This window comes from Oncorhynchus nerka, linkage group LG24, assembly GCF_034236695.1.
Source record: "Oncorhynchus nerka isolate Pitt River linkage group LG24, Oner_Uvic_2.0, whole genome shotgun sequence".
Taxonomy (NCBI): Eukaryota; Metazoa; Chordata; class Actinopteri; order Salmoniformes; family Salmonidae; genus Oncorhynchus; species Oncorhynchus nerka.
Genome location: NC_088419.1, coordinates 54735576 through 54757442, shown reverse-complemented (window position 1 = coordinate 54757442; position 21867 = coordinate 54735576). Strand labels below are relative to the sequence as shown.

Genomic DNA, 21867 nt, shown 5'->3' with positions numbered 1-21867 from the left:
TTCAGAGGTTTAAAAAACGATCAGAAAGAAACGATATAAACATTTACTATGTTTATTTTGGTTCCAACCCCTGGTACTCACTGTGTCCTGAGAGTAAAGGCAGCACTGGTAATTGAGGTAGGAAGGTTGAGTCCTTTAGTGATCTCTCTCCACAGCTTCTTGTTGATGACCTCCACCAGGCCTCCCTTCTCTGTCACCAGCTGGTACAGCATGTACAGGTCCAGGACCTGCTTGGCCATGATGGGGATCCTGTTCACAGGGGTTCCTGGAGACAGGGAAAAGACAACTCACTGCCAGTGGTTATGCCATACTCTTTTGCTAGGTTTCTCTTTTGATACGTCACTATGGAACTGAGTGTGAACTGAGAAAGCTTTCTAGTCGTTTGAAACGGTTTGTACGCTTCAGGAGTACAATAACTACATTCAATGGGCGTGGCTTTGGTGACAGAAATGTCATGGTCTAATAGGGAGAGGGTATTGTTTTCCTACAGAGTGTCACACCTTTTCTGAGCACACATTACTTCAATAAATAATACATTGTCAATGCCATGTCGGTTTTATTCTTGTTATGGTATTGGGTCTTATTATCCTTTCAAATACGTGACATCTTCTTGAACAATTAAGAAAGCTATTGGGGGGAAAAAGAAGATACTCCTTTCAGTCTTTTGTCAATTCCCTATATTGTCCCTAGAGGGCAGTGTCCAATTATTAGAGAAACTATGCACGCAGACCCGCCCATACATTTGTTTGAGAGCAAACATACTGTAAACCTCCAATACTGGATTTTCCACACTGACTATCTTGACGTTTATTTATGTTTATTGTTATTACATTCAACATGTTGGCCTCATATTTCCAAAGTAGAACTCATTTGTGTATCAACATTATACAATGTACTGTGCTGTTTGAAATGCTTGAATAAAAACACCACATGAACCCACAATGTGACTGCTGACTACTCTCCATGATCTTTCTCTGCATTGTTTTGTAGATACAGTCTGACTACGATTAATAAAATATGCGTGTGTGGAATTGCCATGTTCTGAGGCAGCAATTCACACTTGGAATGCTGAACCAAACCAAACACCATAACTGAACGGAGCAACATACAAACTCTGGAGCCTAAACATATGCATAAATACATTCCTAACTCAATACATGCACTCTTGTGTACGCTCTACTTTTAGACGCGCTGGGAACAGTGAGGGCTTGGCAATCATCTCCAAATGAATAACGATCCGCCCATGGAGGTGAAAGCTGAGAGTGGTGTTTCGTATGTCAATGAAGGGGGAGGGACAGGGGGTTATAGAGCAGTGTTTCCCAACTCCAGTCCACAAGTACACCAAACAGTACACATTTTGATTGTCGCCCTGGACAAACACACCCGATTCAACTAATCATCAAACCCTTTTGAGTTGAATCAGGTGTGCTTGTCTCGGGCTACGATCAAAATGTGTACTGTTGGGGGTACTTGAGGACTGGAGTTGTGAACCACTGGGCTAGAGAACAGAACATTGCCTCCCAGTACTAATCCACCAAGGCAAACAATACAGCCTTCCAGTCTCCATCGAGTCATGGCAGTTATTGGCATTGATGTGGCTCTGCTAGATAGAGGGACAGAAAGGTACTGCACTCTCTGGCACATACGACACTCCCTCACCTCTCTTTTGCATGAAGCTGAATAGGTCATCCAGAAACTCTTTTCTCTTGGGGTCGCCATCTAGTTCATAGAGCTGTTGAGGAGATGAGAAGAGGGGAGGGGGGAAGAGATGAAACAAGTTACAACTGGGAGCAGATTACCAACGGGGGTTGAGAGCCATTATTGCCCCAAAATGGAGGATGGAGCCTCAGCCTTAGAATGCCATCAAGTCGAGAGAGGAGGCCCAGTCTGATGAAAACCTGATGTGGCCCTGCTGCTATAGCTGAGAGCTCCGGAAAGCTCAGTGAAAGTTAACAGTAAAAGTGGATCACATGCTCAGGGGAACACAGTGGGCTATTGAGGCAACTTCAATTGCGGTATGAAGATTGATTCACACTCGCTGGTGCGAAGAGTATCTTTTGACCGGCTAGAATGTCAAACAAATGTGCAGTTAACAAAACAAATGTATACCTGAGGTGAAAGAAATGATATATATACCTGCTGCACAAGGTTCTTCATCATTACAGTTCGGCCAGAGCACACAATGTAAAACTCTACCCTGGTTTGGGAGGGCTTTTTTCAGGCTCTTGCTGTGTAACCACAAACAGGCCATTCTCTTTGTGGCATTTAGCGCTCATTAGTGACGCCATGCTGCCGTAAGATCTTATTATCAGAGGGATGGGGGGCTGGATGATTAGGCAGAGAGAGCGGTAATGTAGGGCTGGAGGCAAGGCAAGTCTTAATTACAGGATGCCTGCATTTCGAGGAGTGCCGTGCCATAAATCTTCAAAATGGCTCCCCTCAGTCTCTCTCGCTCTTTCTCTCTCTCTCACAAGTTTGTAATAGATCTCCCCCCATGCCTCCCTCCACCTCCTCCACAGAGCAACCGCTGTGTTCTTCCTTTTCCTTCTATCCAATCCACACCGGTCTGCTCTGCCAGCATTCCTACTGTAGGCTCCTGAGATAGGCCTAACCTGCCTGGGAAAAGATAATCGCCTTGACAATAGAACTGTCTGGACAAAATCAGTTCACATAAGTTACAGCAAACATAAACAAGAGGGCATATATGTTTGCCACAGAGCATCTACAGTTGAAGGCGGAAGTTAACATACACTTAGGTGTAAAAACTTGTTTTTCAACCTCTCCACAAATTTCTTGTTAACAAACTATAGTTTTGGCAAGTCGGTTAGGACATCTACTTTGTGCATGACACAAGTAATTTTCCAACAATTGGTTAGACAGATTATTTCACTTATAATTCACTGTATCACAATTCCAGTGGGTCAGAAGTTTAGATACACTAAGTTGACTGTGCCTTTAAACAGCTTGGAAAATTCCAGAAAATGTTGTCATGGCTTTAGAAGCTTCTGATGGGCTAATTGACATAATTTGAGTCAATTGGAGATGTACCTGTTGATGTATTTCAAGGCCTACCTTCAAACTCAGTGTCTCTGCTTAACATCATGGGAAAATCAAAAGAAATCAGTCAAGACCTTAGAAAAAAAATCATAGACCTCCACAAGTCTGGTTCATCCGTGGGAGCAATTTCCAAATGCCTGAAGATACCGTGTTAATCTGTACAAACAATAGTATGCAAGTATAAACACCATGGGACCATGCAGCCATCATACCGCTCAGGAAGGAGACGTGTTCTGTCTCCTAGAGATTAACGTACTTTGGTGCGAAAAGTGCAAATCAATCCCAGAACAACAGCAAAGGACCTTGTGAAGATGCTGGAGGAAACAGGTACAAAAGCATCTGTATCCACAGTAAAACGAGTCCTATATCGACATAACCTGAAAGGCCGCTCAGCTAGGAAGAAGCCACTGCTCCAAAACTGCCATAAGAAAACGAGCCAGACTACGGTTTGCAACTGCACATGGGGACAAAGATCGTACTTTTTGGAGAAATGTCCTCTGGTCTGATGAAACAAAAATAGAACTGTTTGGCCATAATGACCATCGTTATGTTTGGAGGAAAAGGGGGAGGCTTGCAAGCCGAAGTGGGGTGGGGGAATGCTTTGCTGCAGGAGGGACTGCTGCACTTCACAAAATAGATAATGAGGAAGGAAAATTATGTGGATATATTGAAGCAACATCTCAAGACATCAGTCAGGAAGTTAAAGCTTGGTCGCAAATGGGTCTTCCAAATGGACAATGACCCCAAGCATACTTCCAACTTTGTGGAAAATGGCTTAAGGACAACAAAGTCAAGGTATTGGAGTGGCCATCACAAAGCCCTGACCTCATCCTATAGAAACTCTGTGGGCAGAACTGAAATAAGCATGTGCAAGCAAGGAGGCCTTCAAACCTGACTCAGTTACACTAGCTCTGTCAGGAGGAATGGGCCAAAATTCACCCAACTTATTGTTAGAAGCTTGTGGAAGGCTACCTGAAACATTTGACCCAAAATAAACAATTTAAAAGCAATGCTACCAAATACTAAATGAGTGTATGTAAACTTCTGACCCACTGGGAATGTGATGAAAGAAATAAAATATGAAAGAAATAATTCTCTCTACAATTAATCTGACATTTCACATTCTTAAAATAAAGTGGTGATCCTAACTGACCTAAGACAGGGAATGTTTACTAGGATTAAATGTCAGGAATTGTGAAACTGAGTTTAAATGTATTTGGCTAAGGTGTATGTAAACTTATGACTTCAACTGTGTGTAGTCAATAGGGAGATTTGTGTGCTCTCTTCATCTGGTATAGGATACCCTTTTGGCTTCATAGCTTAACCAGAGGTCTGAGACATGATGTCTGGGGGCCCAATTGCAGCCATCTAATCTAATGTGTACCTCAAAGATTCAGTCAATTCTGGTTTGGCAATGTGGTAATTGCTATACTGTGAGCCTGTACTATATATTGAAAATAAGATTTTCTTATAAAAACAATGGGCCACTCGCTAAAATTACTTTGGAGGCCCCTGGTTTAGACTGAATATTAGCATGAGATTCATGTCAAAGGAAAGTTGATTAGCTGGGCCAAGCCATATCAAAGTGTTTGGAGTACCAGTGGCGGGTGAACAAGACAGTTGGAGAGGTTGAGGGACAGCAGCAACCCCTCTGAACAAGACAGTTGGAGAGGTTGAGGGACAGCAGCAACCACTCTGAACAAGACAGTTGGAGAGGTTGAGGGACAGCAGCAACCACTCTGAACAAGACAGTTGGAGAGGTTGAGGGACAGCAGCAACCACTCTGAACAAGATTACCAACACCATCCCTGACAAGCAGAATCAATTTACTTAGGCAAAGCCATGGAGCATGCTCCTCTTACTTTAAACAGTTTACTTTTGGGCCTCCCAGGTGACGCAGTGGTCTAGGGCACTGCATCGCAGCGCTAGCTGTGCCACCAGAGACTCTGGGTTTGCGTTCAGGCTCTGTCGCAGCCGGCCGCGACTGGGAGGTCCGTGGGGCGACGCACAATTGGCCTAGCGTCGTCCGGGTTAGGGAGGGCTTGGCCGGTAGGGATATCCTTGTCTCATCGCGCACCAGCGACTCCTGTGGCGGGCCGGGTGCGCAGTGCGCGCTAACCAAGGTCCCAGGTGCACGGTGTTTCCTCCGACACATTGGTGCGGCTGGCTTCCGGGTTGGATGCGCACTGTGTTAAGAAGCAGGCTTGATTGGGTTGTGTTTCGGAGGACGCATAACTTTCGACCTTCGTCTCTCCCGAGCCCGTACGGGAGTTGTAGCGATGAGACAAGATAGTAAGTACTAATAATTGGATACTACGAAATTGGGGAGAAAAAGGGGGTAAAATTCAAAAAACTAAAAAACTAAACAAAAAAACAGTTTACTTTCCTGACACAAGTTACTAGAGAAACGCACCAATCAGGTTCCCTTCCCCACCCCCTCTCTCTATCAACCACCACTCCCTTTTTGTTGGGCCTCTCTCTCGTATTACTGGATACAGCTGCTTCCTTTTCCCAGGAAACTCTTAGAGACCCCCCACACACACACCCATCTAATCCCCCTCCAAACCAGACCCCCCCACCCCTCCCCCACATACCTCTAGTATAACACATCTGTTTATCTGGGTTGGGTGGGGTTTGGGGGCTACAGGTTGTCACATCAACCTAAATCTATAGTATACACACTGATAGGGCGTTGACCGTCTCCTTGTGTGCGATTGTCTCGCAAAGAGCTGTGTCAATGAGCAAAAACATTGGTGGTGAGCATTACAGTACATTACTTTTACTTGTGCCCCAGTGATACTACGGCCAAGTAGGTAGGCGTTTTAGATGTAACTTTTTAGTAGCAGGGAGTTTTAACATGAGCAGGTTTCCTGCCAAACCAGATTTCCTGAGATCCACCCAGAATGTTACAATGTGATGCACACAGAAAGTTACAATGCACACAGAAAGTCAGAGACCACTTCAATGCATTGTCTGTGCAAACTACATAAAATGGTTGAGCGCGCCATGTTTATTTGGCTGTTTACAATGTTTCTTCATTCGTAACTCTTGGATCATTGGACACAAGATAAGCAACATGTTCATTTCTGAATGCTCTAACTACTGTGTGCAGGTCAAGCTTGTCGTGTGCCTGTTGGGTTAAACACACACACACACACACACAAAAATCTGCTTCATGTCAAATATCATGAATAATTCCAGCACAGGTAGCTGGAATTGGTACTCAAACCAGTTAAGAAAAACAACAGCAACCGGAGTCCCATGCAAATCATCATGGCACCGGGCGAGAAGTGTCACGTAGCACATAATTGGGCCTAGCTATTGAACACTTATTCCCCACATGGATATTGAGAGGGAACTGCATTGAGCTGATGTGTTGCACAAACACTTACCCATCCTTTCACACCTGACAATCACCTCCGGGCAGGGCTGACACACACACACACACGCACACACACACACACACACGAGTGGGGGATGGGAGGGAAAGGTCAGGAGGGGGAGTGAGCAAACATGCAGCTTGACTTCACCAGTGTGAGAAGGTTCTGGATATGGTTTGTGAACATCGGTACATGATGGCTCATATTCAAATAGTGCATTGTTCCTAGCTGTATCCCTCCTATGCTAGCTTTCTGCGTTTTCACATGGCTGTCAAGTGAACAAGGACAGTTCAACACCACAATGGTGGTGCTGGCTGTTCCCTTTCACTCATTATCACACTCATACACACTCAACTCAAAGAGATATAAAACCACAGTTGCAAATAAGAAACCACATTAATGGAAATGCATCACAGTGAGGTAAGGAAGCTAAAGAGCTAACGCTACACTAGCTGAGTATGCTAGCATTGAATTAAAAATTAAAAAACGTTCTGAATTTATCAATTTGAATTGGCGTGTAGAAAACAGATAAATCATTGTGTTGAGTATAATACCCTTATTTTAGGCTACGGCCTACTATATTACGTTACACAACTAAGGGCTTACCTTTATTTTTCCCTAAGAAAAAAAATATCATAATTGTGTATATTTTGTGCCTTCTAGAGAATATTTCCACTCAAGAGGAAAATAATTTGTACAAGTCAAGTCAAAGTTTTACTTGGCTGCAAGAACAGGAAATGAAGACTACATGGTAGCCTGGCGGGTAGGAGCATAAACGAAAGGTCACTGGATCGAATCCTCGAGCCGACATGGTACAAATCTGTCGTTCTGCCTCTGAGCAAGGCAGTTAACCCCCAAATACAACTGCGCCCCGGGCGCCAATGACATGGATGTCGATTTAAGGCAGCCCCCCGCACCTCTCTGCATCTGAGGGGTTGGGTTAAATACGGAAGACACATTTCAGTTAAATGCATTCAGTTGTAGAACTGGTATCCCCCTTTCCCATAATCTAAGCTCAAGAAGAAGGAACCAGCAAAGTATACTGTAGTTTATTTTTGAAGTGAAAATAAGGAGCTAATACCTACAGGGTAAAGTGACTTGCAGAATATACCAAAGTAGTATGTAAATAAAGATGAACGTCTTCCAAAATCATCCCCAGTCTGTACCTCTTTCTAGTGTCGTGCGAAGACATAACACAGTGAGAAAGATTTCACGCTTGCGTATGGTCAATGAATGAATAGCTAGAGAAGTTCCACTCTGTCTTTGAATGAGTCCGAAACTAGTCTATTTGACTTTCCAGTCTCTCTCTCTCTCTCTCCTCTTTCTACACCCAAACAAATACAGAAACCTATGCATGAGCAGACATTTACTCTTTTAAAACCGGAGAACAAACTCAGCCTTTCTGAGCACTATACCTACAGAGACAGAATCCACTGCCAAACATGCTCCAACACATCTTAATCCTGACTGAATTCCCGATCTTTAAATCCAAGATGCACCTTATGAACAGAGGGTTGGGGCACAATCAATGGACTAAGACGCAGGGAAGTACGCATTTCGTTGAACGGTGTATACCATGTGTATCCTGTACATAATAGAACTTAAAACTGAAACTGAAATACTCAAAAAGCAAAAACAAAAGCTGTTTCTCGTAGTGAGTATTGCTGCATTTTCTAAGAACTGAAGAGAGTTGAGAGGACTGTCAAAATAACTTCCAAGGAATTGATTTGTGTGGATTAAGAGTAACGGTGATAGCTCATGTAATATGTTTGAATTCTGCCAATTAGTGTAGTCAATAAAATAACTACATTTAAATGATTAAAGTAATCCTATATAGGGCCTATGGCAAAGTAATAATCATGTCTTTCATTGTATATATTTACATTTGAAGTGAAAAGAGAGTGAACACCACTTGACCATACATAACATGAAAATAGAATGAACAATATTCAAATGATACATGTATCCCATTCCCATTAACCCCAGCTGTTCTTACACACAGCCAGTACAGACGTTGATAATGAATGTAGAATAGTTGGTAGCTTGTGAGAGCCTCTACATGGCTAACTGCATGGATGATGTATTAAAGGCCTAACCTTACTACACTTAAATGATAATGCCAGAGAAGCCGATGTTTGGAGGATATAATGGCATGGGTGTCGTTAGGCCCGAGACGAAGTTGAGGCCTGGCAAACCGTGCCAATATATCCTCCAAACAACAGCTTACCAACCTATTCAAATAATGATTGACATATTTTCATGAAACACCTTATTTAGATGAATGTATTCATACCATTTTATCATTCCACGAAATATAGTCCTGACACAAGTCTGAGGTTGCTACCCAAGCCATCTGGTCATTCATTCTATTGGTTTGGTTGCCAAAAACACGGCCCAGTTGTGAAGACTTTCTGTCCTGCATCTATGGATGCGACCCAATCGTTTCTTCTAAATGTTCTATTGTCATACTGGCTGGCAATGTTCTTATCCCTTGCTTGCTAGCTAGCCAACTACGGCTAACGTACAGTCACGTCAAAAAAGCTGAAAAGACAGCTGCATTTAGTTTCATTTGACCCGTTTCATATTGACATTTCTTTGTTTATATCCATACAAATTATGCCGATTCATGATTTCGACTGGCTGAGAAATGCTGCCTGCCTGCCTGTCCGTCTCGTCTCCCGACCCCTACACGTACATTATTATGGGACAGCTGTAGATCGAATTTCATTATTGAAACCATGTTGTAAATGTCAGACAGACAGCAAGGTTTAAACAAATCTCCGCTATTGAAAACCAATTTCTAGTCTAAAAGAAATGGGAGATAATGTCTAGATGCTTTTTAAGTGGAGATAAAGTTTATAAATTGTCTGGCTGGTCTGAAGAGACAGTGGATTGCGCAGTGAGGTGGAACAGAGTAAAAAGGCATTTCAACATCAGTTTTAGCTGGTGGTAATTTCTGGATTAGACACCGGCTGGAATGCGGTTTTAACCAATCAGCGTCCAAGATTAGACCCACCCATTGTATAAAGTCTAATGAATAGTATCATATTTATAAATGACAAAGAAGGTAGGGCAGAACTGTGAGCAAGCTGCAGTTTCACATGGCAGCAATGTGAGTGGGTGGGGAAATGTTTTATTGGCACGAACAAGAACAGGTTCTAAGAACGACAACATCACCTAACAAAACAAAGAGGTCCTTTATATAGATTAGAACCTTTCCACACTACATTACCACGTTAGAGACTGATAAGCGTAATTAACCCCAAAAAGGCCCAACATTTCTACTTAGCAACGAGATAAACATCTAATGACTATTCATGCGCAAGCTGGAAGCATTTATTCAGCGCCAGTGGAGATGAAGTGATAATGTTGTCTCTAAACGTTAGAGAGATGAAGACAGAGATAGTAGTGAAACTCAGGGTTCACGCCAATGTCACGAAACAAACCAGAGCCTGCGTCACCTAACAGGACCAGCAGACAATCTGGAGGGAACAGAAGATGTTATGTCTGGAGAGAAAGGCTCCAGTTGTTTGTGCAACAGAGGGCTGGGGTAAGGCGCCTCAAGTGTCAATCAGAATGATTGATGGCTTGGGCTATGAAGGTAATGGTTGACGACAGCCCAGATCCTTCCCCCTCAGCAGCCCTTTCCATGGGGCTCTTTAGGGAAGGAGATGTCCCGGTCGCGTGACCGGACCATCCAGATCAATAGGTTGTATGGGTGAACGTTTAACCTCTGCTGACCCTTGATTTGTCCACTCCTTGTCAGCTGTCCTCCCCCATGTTGTGGAGATTGAGTTAAAGGACAAAGAGAGGAACCATGGAGGTGGTAGGTGTGCAACTCAGCCTGGACTTGGCAAGCCCACCTCCTACCAAGACAAAACAGATGACAAAGACCCACCAATGTCATATCAAGATCAGGGAGAGTCATGACACTGTCCACTGTTTTGACTTGAATCCTAAACATCTTCCAGATGTAAATGGGATCCAAACAAGGTGTGGGCTTGCTAATATCACACATCATACTTTGTATGAATGTCACGCTCATAATGGGTCTTTACGGATTCAATTGTAAATGAATATTTTACCCTTTTGACATTTTCCTATCACACCAATCTATTTCAAATAAGGTGCATTCAAAAATGCGAGGCAGTGTGAAACACTAATACATATCTTTGTATTATTGCTCAAGGTCACATTCTAGGCTTTCATACAGTAAGGTGGGGAGAACCAAATGGAGACAGAGTTTAAGCCTTGTATAGAAATGTATAGATTAGACACTACAAAAGACACAAGGCATCCACAAAGACAGATGTATGGCTTGAGAAGTCCAGCAATGTCAACCCTTTTAGTTTTTTTAATTGCTTTAAGCCAATAAAGGAAATGCAAGTTGTGTAATCTCAGTCCATTCCCTGACAATGTATTAGCAGACAACTCACGGTTATGCCTAAATCAAATCAAGTTATGAAGAAATACAAGGGCTAGACTTTTCAGAATCAGAGGGGTCGGGTTAAATGCGGAAGACACATTTCAGTTGGACAACTGACTAGGTTTCCCTTTCAAACCAAATACAAAAAAGTTCAAGCACCAAAATGGGAACACGCAAAAAAGTGCTGGCCTTTATGCAATCTTTGTTTACATTCCTGCTACTAGCTACCCCCCTTTGACGCCATATTCAGCGCCTGCCAATTTCCAGTTCTGACATCAGCTGCACAGCAACTAGAAGCTGGACACTTTCCAACACTCTACTTCATAGCCAAAGGCCAGTATTCACTACACTTGTACTGCTTGGCTGTTGTTCAAATTGTAGCTCCTCCCTGCTCTCTCCCTCCCACACCCTTTAGTTACAACCCTTAATTTCTCCTTGATTCAAGAAGACTTTAATAGGGCTTCCCATGTCACTGTTTATTTTGTTTTCCTTACATTGTTTTTCGTGGGATGCCACGTTCCATTAACCCTGTTCCTCCTTTGTGTTAAACGGAGCCTGCCGCACACCCAAAGGTTCACCAGGGCACTTTAAGGCAGATCTGTAGAAAAATTCAGTTGTCCAACTGTCTTCAGCATATGCTCCTCCAATGGTCCGTTGTGCACTATACAAAATGGTTGGGTCACAAGTCAATGCTGTGCGAACTGGATGCAATACTTCACTGACTTTGCTCCAAGATTTGATTTGATTTATTTATAAATCAGGCCAATGGACTACATTTGTATGAGCAAATCTTTATAGGCTAAATGGTTTCAGAGAGGCAAACTGTTTTACAGGGGTTCACACCAAAGGCAAAATGCTTAAGTCACATTTGAGCAAGACTGTCTGTATTACAAGGATGTTTCACTAATATTCAGAGTCATTGGCTTTAGGCCTAAATGTAGAAGTCTGTTAAATTATATTAAAAGCTAAACCTCAGGATATAGTGAAATTGTTTTTTTAGACAGTTCATATTTTTTTTTTTAGAATATTTATTTTGATCTGTTACAATAAATAAACAGCAGCTGGTAAACACCAAGTCATAAAAAAAAGAAATAACAGTTTGAAAAAGTACTGAGATAAGCTAAAACAACAAAACTGCATGGCAGTTGCTTTTGACACTAACAAGTAGGCTGGCAAAGCTATAGGCTAAATGTATTTTGTCATTTGAGCACGGACTAAACAGTCAGGAAGAAACTGTTAACACATTTCAGAGGCGAACATTAAGGAATGCCATCGGTATAGGAGTTGTAATCAGCAGAATCGTGCTGGCGAGCAATCCCAATAAGTGGCACTCTGTATTGGCTCCAATTCGCCCTTCATTTCCTGTGGTCACTGCCCTTCCCCCATTCCATGTGTGTGTGCATGCAAATCAATATTTAATGCCGACTCCCTGATAATAGGGAGTGGAATGAATTTTTAAAGAGATACCCTCTTTTACTGTCCATCTGTGTTCCGTCTTCCCTGCTGTGTGTCTTTAAAAATACAGAAGGAGAGAGACAAGAGCGGGCACAAAGGTTTTATTTGCTTCTGGACTTTTCTAGCCTGAGAATGATGGTGTAATGGGAGAAGGGTTAGACAATGGACAGTCGGGAGGTCAACACAGTTATTTCTGAGGCACTCTCCGCCTTGTTTGTGGACAAGCAGCAGATTCCCCTTCAACACAATGACTGTTGTGATTAGTCAACTTTAAGGAACGTGGTAATTGTTATCCTAAAAGGCCCCCCCAAAAAAATTAAATCCCTGATAGTGGTTTCGTCTGGAAATCGTTAAGTTAAACGCTAATATTGTTACTTAAATATTTCTCTCTATTTAAAAAGTGCTTGCAATGATCTTTGAATTGGAAATGTTTGTTATAGAGGCCTGAATACACTGCATGCTGTCATCATAATTAAAACATGTTTGTTATAGAGGCCTGAATACACTGCATGCTGTCATCATAATTAAAACATGTTTGTTATAGAGGCCTGAATACACTGCATGCTGTCATCATAATTAAAACATGTTTCAAGGTGTTTGAACAAATAGAAGAGGTTAATATGTATGTCTACACACTAGCTGCAGGGTTAATGAGTCAGTTCTGAACAGGGAGGTAAAAACATGGAGTTTACCCTCTCATGGTTCTACAGTGCATCCATTTTATGCTAAATATTTTGCTGTGCGACCTAGACTTAATTTAGGAGCAAAAGTGCGCCTAGAAAAATCAAAGATTCTAGCTTTAATATTTTCTAATATTTTTCATTGTGCTCCTAAATTCCTTTGCGTGCGCCTACATTTTCCAACTTAGGTACACACGTGCTCCTTGTAAAAAAGAAAAAGGTCAGTGTAGAGCCCTGCCTCTGGTGAATGAGCACCAAGGCTGCTTCTGAAATGGCACCCTATTCCCTACATAGTGCACTACTTCCCGGGCAAAAGTAGGACAGTGAACAGGGTGCCATTTTGGACATAACACAGGTACATTTTCACTGTGGAAGTAGCCCCAAAAGCAGATTCTCACCTCATGTGATTGTGATAATGGACGGTTTCGATGACCTATGCCTTATCAGATGTCAAATAGTAACAGATACATGTAGGCCTACAGGTTGGTGGAGAAACAAAAAGTTAAAGATTCTCCCTCATGTTTGAGGGAGTGAACAACTCTGAATGGAAAAAGAGGGCCGGGTAGTAGTAAAACAAGTGCTGTCATATACAAATATCTGAGGATAGGTGTATGTATAGGTGCCAGGGGGTGGGGATGGGTCTCACTAACATAACACAGCTCAAATGGCACTATACCAGGGGCAAATCAGTTTAACTGGCAAACATTATCCACCGCTGGTATAATTTGATATCCACCCAATGAATCATTTTTTAAATTCAGCTGCCTCTGGCAGATATAGTCTATCAGAGGCTACTGGCAACCTGCCTAGAAATGTTGATTAATTAATGACCACATATTTTATCAGACCTCTACCCAGACCACATTGAGGCTGATTTAGTCAGACCTTTCGTCAGCCAAGAGGATGGACACTCCTATGTTTCATGACCAGGTTTGACTAAAGGCAGCTATAACACTGGCTTTCATGTAACATGGACATCCATAATACGCTCACCTGCATGTCTAGTTTGTATGTAGGGCTCACATATCAGATTGGAATGGTTCCAACTGGCACAGACCGATAGAGACATGCAGCATTCTGAGAGGGTCTGGGTCCAGAGTGGACAGATTATCACGCTCCCTCAGGCACATTCCAACTGCCTCCACCCACCTACCCAAAATAAACTCTACAGTCTTAACCCCTTCCTCCCCAGAGAGAGGCACAGACCATCACAATACTTCTACTCAGCTATTATCGTAAGAAAAACACATTTAACCAGGGGGGGAGGGGTAGGTAAAGAAAAAAAACATCCTGGCAATCTTAATTATTAACTGTCAACAATATTCATATTTTCTGAGGTAACCATGATATAACTCGGATCATTTCAGCAACACTAACCATGTTTCCATCCACAGTGTTTATGCGAATATAGTCATACCGTATAAAATAAAATCCCGACAGCTGTGATGGAAACAGGAAGTTTCGATACAATTTTCTAAATGCCGACAGATCATCTGTTTGTTTGACGCGGTGGGATGTTTTTGGTGTGTGTCTGCAAAATGTATTATGCGAGAAATGGCGGTGGAAAGGCCTTTATGTGCAAATATTACACAGCGCTCCTTTCCAATAAATATCGAGGGTCTTATTCTGGTGACATGATGATCGATGCTTGACAGCCTTTTAACAAATGAAAATATTCTCCCTTATCCATAATAGTCTCACCATGTAGACTGTATCCGCAAACTGCCGGCTAGATCGCACGTGCCGAGACCAGAGTAGGCACATTTGCTATTTGTGACAGAACTGTAGAGTTGAAAATGTATTGAACTTCAGATTTTTTTTATTCGGTACATAAAAACTTAAGGGAAAAGGTACATTTTTCAGGACTAGGTCATCACGCGCTGATTTCTATCTGCAACAAGTCAATTTGGTGGAAATCCACCACTGGTGGAAAAACGTGAATATACACAGGGTAGTCCCTCGCCAATTGGATGGAAACCTAGCTACTGACATTTCCTGATAACATGTACTACAACATGAAAATGCATCACATTTCGCCGTGGGTCTTATAACATTGTCAAACATTTGTTGAAAGCAACATTTTAAGTAACTCACATTAAAAAGGCACATATCCTTTTAGATAAACTCATAAGACATATAATTATGGTTTATAAAAAATCTAGTTACACTGTAATATGACCAAATACACAAACTCCCCTATACATTACCACCATTTTTGTGTCATTATTACATAACTTCCGAAGTCTGATCAAATAATGACAATCTGTGAAGCAAACTTGCATTTCCCAATATTTCTAAAATACCCTGTGGCAGCGTTTACAGCGGCTAAATGTACTACTGCGCTCAACTACAGCTGCTCATACCCAAAGTCCTTTACAGTAAACACGAGACTGCTAAGGAAGGTTAAAGGTAGACTCAGCAATATGACATCCTCATACACAACTAGGCGTCTTCCTGCTTACATCAACAGAATTGAAATTTGACAAGACTCTTTCCAATGTGAGCATACCTCAATGGAGGGAGGGTGCAAATGGAAGAGCCCAGCTGTGTATGATATCATACTACTACTGAGTGTACTATAACATTTACATTTTTGTCATTGAGCAGACTCTCTATCCAGGGTATATCAAATCAAATGTTATTTGTCACATACACATGGTTAGCAGATGTTAATGCGAGTGTAGCGAAATGCTTGTGCTTCTAGTTCCGACAATGCAGTAGTAACCAACGAGTAATCTGACCTAACAATTCCAAAACTACTACCTTATACACACAAGTGTAAAGGGATAAAGAATATGTACATAAAGACATATGAATGAGTGATGGTACAGAACGGCATAGGCAAGATGCAGTAGATGGTATCGAGTACAGTATATACATATGAGATGTTACGGATACAGTTATCCTGTGTGTGTGTGTGTATCCTGTGTGTGTGTTTCTTTTCTCTCCTTCTCCCCTCACAGGTGAAAACCATCACTCCCCAATCAGTCAACAATCAATCATCAATCAGAAGACACACCTCCTCCTATTTCCTACCCTATCACAGTTCCTTCCCCATGGTTTAAAAACCCCATCATTTGTTTGTTCTAGAGCAATCTCTAGCTCAATCTCTAGCAATCTCTCTGTAAATGCCATGTCTGTAGGTCTCTGTGTTTCACTCTCGCTTTGTGTCTTAACCTCTCTTTTGTTTAAGCACCTCATAGCACTTTGTCATCACCTGTGAGTATTGTTTTTGGTTATGGTGTTTGTTTGTTGCTGGTGGGAAAAGGGGAAACCAAGACAAGTCGCCCATGGGCATACACTACCCGTAGGTGAACTTTGTTAAATACACTAGTTAGAACTGGGCGGACCACCCACTGTATTTTTGGTTAGTTAGTTAGCTGTTGTTAAAGTAGGCTAGTCTAGCTTAGGGGTGTTTTTGAATACTTATTGTTTCTTTCCTTGGGTCCAGCTCAGCCCCTTTTCCTGCTCCCCCCATTACCGTGTGTTTATAAATAAACCTAGAGTTTGACGGTAGATTTCTGTTGTCGTGGTTATTTCGTGCACACTTTTACTTTGTCACCATAATAATTTGCATGAGTTATGTTACGGGTCTCATTACCATCCCCCCTAGACTGTCGGGCCAAAAGGGATTCGTAACAGATGAGTAATGTAGGGTATGTAAACAAAGTGGCATAGTTACAGGAGCAATATGGGTTAAGTGACGTGCTACAGGGCTCATGACAGATTTTTCACTTAGTCGGCTGGTTGATTTAAACCAGCAACCTTTCGGTTACTGGCCCAACGTTCTTCACCGCTAGGCTACCCCCCCGAGTCCTACCTGTCTGAACTGCTCTTCGTAGGTCCAGTCCCCATGGTCCAGGCCACCCAGCTGGCTCTGGGATCCGTGTGGGGGGAGGATGGCCGCTCGGGGCTCCTGGTCTGGGTCGGTGCTGGGCCGGGCCGGCTTCAGCAGCTGGGAGTGGGGGTGCAGCTGGCGGTGAGGCAGCAACAGGATGCCCTTCCCCGGGGCCACTGCCTGCCGGCCTGTAGGCAGGCCCTCGTTGACTAGCTCGTCCTCGTAGTCCTCCTCCATCTCCCCCTCAAAGTCCTCCTCATCCCACTTCTGCTTTCTGCAGCCGAGAGAAAAGCCACGCCACCCGCATGTTACAACATCCGTACACAAAATGGCATATACCTGAAATATACCTGAATACTGGTGCACTTGTGTAACCAGTAAGGGCAATGATCACATTCGATGGAAAGCTAGCTAACACACCATTGAAACTTTAAAAAGGTGTTGCATTATATAGGCTAAATGGTAAAGATTGAGGAAATGTGTATGAAACGCTCACCCATTACAAGTGAACAAAGACCAGACAAAACCCTAGACCAGAGCAAAGCACCAGAGCACCAGAGCAAAGCAAGTCAGCCATTCAAGGTGAAATGAAGACAACAGGGTAGAAGAATGAGGCAGTCCTACTCACATCTGCTCCTCTTCCACAGAGTCCATCATATCCTTGTACTGCTCCTCTCCTTCCTCATCCTCGTCATCCTCCTCCTGTCCCTTAATGCTGCGCTCTGAAGTGGGGCTGTCTGAGGCCCTCTGCAGCCCTGCCGCCACTGCTCTCATGGCTGCCAGCGCCGCCATCTGGGCGTGCTCCGCCTCGGGGGCAGGGCTTCCCATCAGCTCGTCCCCAATGCGGGCGGAGGTACATCCATGACCCTGCAGAGCGCCACCCTGCTGCAGCTGTTGCTGCTCCAGTTCCATCAGCAACTTGGCCCTCTGCTGCCTGTGAAGGTTCTCCATCACGGCTTGAAGCTTCATCTCAAGGGAAAGTGATGCACCAGTCAGTGGTCTCCTTCCCCTCCCCCTGAACAGCTCCAGTCACAGGGGCCGGTGGGGGCTGCCACCTCTCTAAGTCCTGATGCTGAGGGGCTGGATAGAAGGCCTGACCAACTAACTCAGCGGCTGCAGAGCTCTTTTGACGGGTAGGTTCTTGAAGAGTGGGAAGGGTGCTTAGAGCGATGAGACATACACTCGGACACTGTCCACAGCTCCCGAGCCGGAAGACTCTTGTGCCGTTTCTCAGTGCAGGGAAGGTCAGTGAAGTCTCACCACTTAGCAGAGTCCATGTGAGTGCTGTACTTAAGAACTAGTGGCTGAAGATCTCTCTATGTGGACTTCACCGGAAGGGATTTACCAGGGCCTGTGGGAAAGAGACAAACACATGTGAGACAAAGCACCAGCCACTGCTTCAACATTTTTCACATGTTGGTAAGCACATACAGTACCCGTCAAACGTTTAGACACACCTACTCATTCAAGGGTTGTTCTTTATTTTGACTATTTTCTACATTGTAGAATACTAGTGAAGACATCAACACTATGAAATAACAAATATGGAATCAGTTAGTAACCAAAATAAAGTGCTAAACAAATCAAAATATATTTTCTATTTTTATAACCAAGTTTATTTTGCCTAGTGGTGCGCTCTGTTGAGTATTGGCCACTAGTCGAACAATCGTTATAAAATCGTATCATTAAAGAGGTGGTATTTTTGTTTTAAAGTAACATTATACTATGCTATTATATTCGGTTCTGTTATGTTGAATACGGTCATTATGTGATCTTTCAGACATTGATTCAGCTTTCTTAAATGAGCACCATTCGCCAGAGTAGTCTGTTTTCTGGGTAGCCGAACGAGCAGAGACGGTGTGCAAAGTAAAGAATCCTGCACATGGGCAGAAGCTTCTGACCTTTAGCTGTCGGGAAGAGGGGTCTAGAGAAGTTGGATCCGCAGCCACTCAGTTTAATTTAAAACGACAGGGTCTGACTGTATTAGGGTTGACCATTTTCTCTTAAATCACCCATAACTCTCCTTGTGACAGGGATGAATGGAGGAAGGGAAATTGAATACAAGCTTAACAGAAAATGTAAACTAGCCTATCTTTCTATGGGTAACAGGCTCAACGTGTTATGCTCATCAGCTTTTACACTGTGATTGAGTGTTTTACCAACATTTACACACACAATGGCTGAAGGACATACAATGCACCCTATTCATGGTAGGACATATTTTTGGTCAGAAATTCAAATATAAGGGGGAAATCCATGATACAGCGCCGATTTGCATGACCAGTATGTAATTTGTCCAATAAACATTACTCAGAGTATTTTCTAGGATGACTAAGATCTATTTGTACTTTACTCAAATGACTCACATGGACAGCAATTCATAGCTCCTACAGTGCCTTCAGAAAGTATTCATACCCCTTGACTTATTCCACATTTTGTTGTGTTACAGCCTGAATTCAAAATGGATTCAATATGATTTTTTCTCTCTCGCCCATCTACAACCAATACCCCATAATGACAAAGTGAAAATATGTTTTTATAAATTGCTTTACATTTATTGAAAAGTAAATACAGTAATGTCTCATTTACATAAGTATTCACACCCCTGAGTCAATACATGTTAGAATCCCCTTTGGCAGCGAAAGAGTCTTTGTGTGTAAGAGCTTTTCACACCTGGATTGGCAACATTTGCCCATATTTTTTTTCAAAATGATTCTGTTAAATTGGTCATTAATCATTGCTAGACAATCATTTTCAGGTCTTTCCATAGATTTTCAAGTAGATTTAAGTCAAAAACTGTAACTCAGACATATTCACTGTCTTCCTGGTAACCATCAAATGTGGAAAAAGTCAAGGGGGTTGTGAATACTTTCTGAAGGCACTGTAGTTGCTTCTATGGTCTACATTTTGATTGAACAAGGCCTAGGTCACATCTAGGTCAGAACAAAGATAAGCTTTACATATGTTGCTCTAGAAACAAGAGCATACACTGACAGGGATATGAAGACAGATTCTCCAAGCAGGTGTTGAACAGACTAGGTTGCCTCTGGAATTAAAACAGACAAGACACACCTACCACGATCACAGTCAACACACATATTTTGTAGTAAGAACATAATGGAATATAACAGAATAAAATACAAATAATATTTTTCCCGACTGAAAGTAATAGGAATTATATTTTCAAAAGCGGTCTTGTGTTCATATTTCACGACCTCTGTTGGCTTTTGGAGTTGCCTATACGCGATCGGGCAAAATAGTAGGCCTACACTTGATTTGGGCTACATTATTGCATGCTAAATGTTTCTGATCAGTGATAGATGAGCAAACGAATAGATGAGCTATACCACCTCCACTTGTTTACCGAAATGATTACTAGGTCGTTAAGCGGAAATAAAAAAGTTTTGGCTTTGATACCGGCAATACCTTTCAGATATAAGGAAAAGGCAGAAAAGAAAGATGGCGGTATGGTAAAGTTGGCAGAAAAACGTCTTAGTATGAATGGGATAATAAAGTGACTAAAACAGCACTGGCAAACCTCTTTGTCCCTTCTATGGGCTTGTGTGTCAGGAGACAAGAAATAAACACCAGATGAACAGTTGTATTAGTAGAGGTGAGAGACATTCAATATCGATTCACGCAACATTATTTTCTGGCACAGAGGGCAACTGTGTCACTGCAGTTGTTGGATCCAAAAGAGTAGCAATAGAACATCATACAATACATGGCCAAAAGTATGTAGACATGCTCGTCGAACATCTCATGCCAAAATCATGGGCATTAATATGGAGTTGGTCCTCCTTTTGCTACTATAACAGGCTCCACTCTTCTGCGAAGGCTTTTCACTAGATGTTGGAACATTTCTGCGGGGACTTGCTTCCATTCAGCCACGAGCATTAGTGAAGTCAGGTGCTAATGTTGGGGGATTAGGCCTGGCTTGCAGTCAGCGTTCCAATTTATCCAAAAGGGGTTTGATGGGGTTAAGGTCAGGGCTCTGTGCAGGCCAGTCAAGTTCTGCCACAACGATCTCAACAAACCGTTTCAGATTTACCTTCACTGGAACTAAGGGGCCAAGCCCAAACCATTATTCCTCTTCCACCAAACTCTACAGTTGGCACTAAGCATTGGGGCAGGTAGTGTTCTCCTGTATCTGACAAACCCAGATTAGTCCGTCGGACTGCCAGATGGTGAAGCGTGATTCATCACTCTAGAGAACGCGTTTCCACAGCTCCAGAGTCCAATGGCGGTGACCTTTACACCACTCCAACCGACGCATGGCATTGCGCATGGTGATCTTAGGCTTGTGTGCGACTGCTCGGCCATACTTTTGGCCATATAGCGTATCATATTGTATCAAGTTCTATAGCACTATGGTAACAAGTATCTTGTCTGTTTATTGCAACCATAAAACTAGACTAGGGGTTACAGACCAAAACTGTGTTGCTATTACATTCTAAACATACATGTTGAAATCATCAACAGTCAAATGCATTGACCATAATTATTTATCTTAAGCCAATTTGCAGCCCCCAATGTTTCACAATACAGTTTCATAAGCCAGTGGTTAAGCCCAATTCAAAACTGACTGCTTCACGACTGAGTGGTTCTCTAAAATTTTGCACAAAATGTGCTTCCTTATATTTGGAAATATTCCATTACAGAGACACACCATAGCATAACAGCAAACTGCTTTCAAGGTCTTTGCTGTTCCTGATTAAAATACATTGAATTGTGGGAGGTGTTAGTGGTTTCTCTGCTTCAAAAGCCTGTTTTGGTGGCCAACATCTTTGATTTCCCACAGACATGGCAAGATAGAGTGAGGACTGTATGTTAGATCATTCATTCATCATTCTGATTGTCAATAGGGAACATTGAAGCGCTGCATCACATTCACCACCATTATATAAATAACTTTGGGACTATGTCAATGATTCGTGTGACTGCATAATAATGCCATTATCATTCATCTTTGTTATGCAAAATGGATGTAGGCGTGGTCAGCCTTCTGGTGCAAACAAGTTATTTTGCGTC

At 42.6% G+C, this 21867-nt stretch overlaps 1 protein-coding gene and 1 pseudogene across 1 annotated transcript in view; both read right to left on the bottom strand.

Annotated features, from left to right (window-relative positions):
* The window catches only part of LOC115108192 (AT-rich interactive domain-containing protein 3A-like), a 40725-nt gene that overhangs the window by 7767 nt on the left and 11091 nt on the right, over positions 1-21867 (bottom strand). The window contains exons 2-5 of the mRNA XM_029632255.2: positions 17465-18187; positions 16819-17110; positions 1660-1732; positions 82-265 (exon numbers count right to left, since the gene is read on the bottom strand). Coding sequence (XP_029488115.1) covers positions 82-265; positions 1660-1732; positions 16819-17110; positions 17465-17805 — 890 coding nt within the window. The 5' untranslated portion in view covers positions 17806-18187. The remainder of the gene's footprint in view (positions 1-81; positions 266-1659; positions 1733-16818; positions 17111-17464; positions 18188-21867) is intronic.
* LOC115108723 (R3H domain-containing protein 4-like) overlaps positions 17807-21867 on the bottom strand; it is a 27859-nt pseudogene continuing 23798 nt past the window's right edge.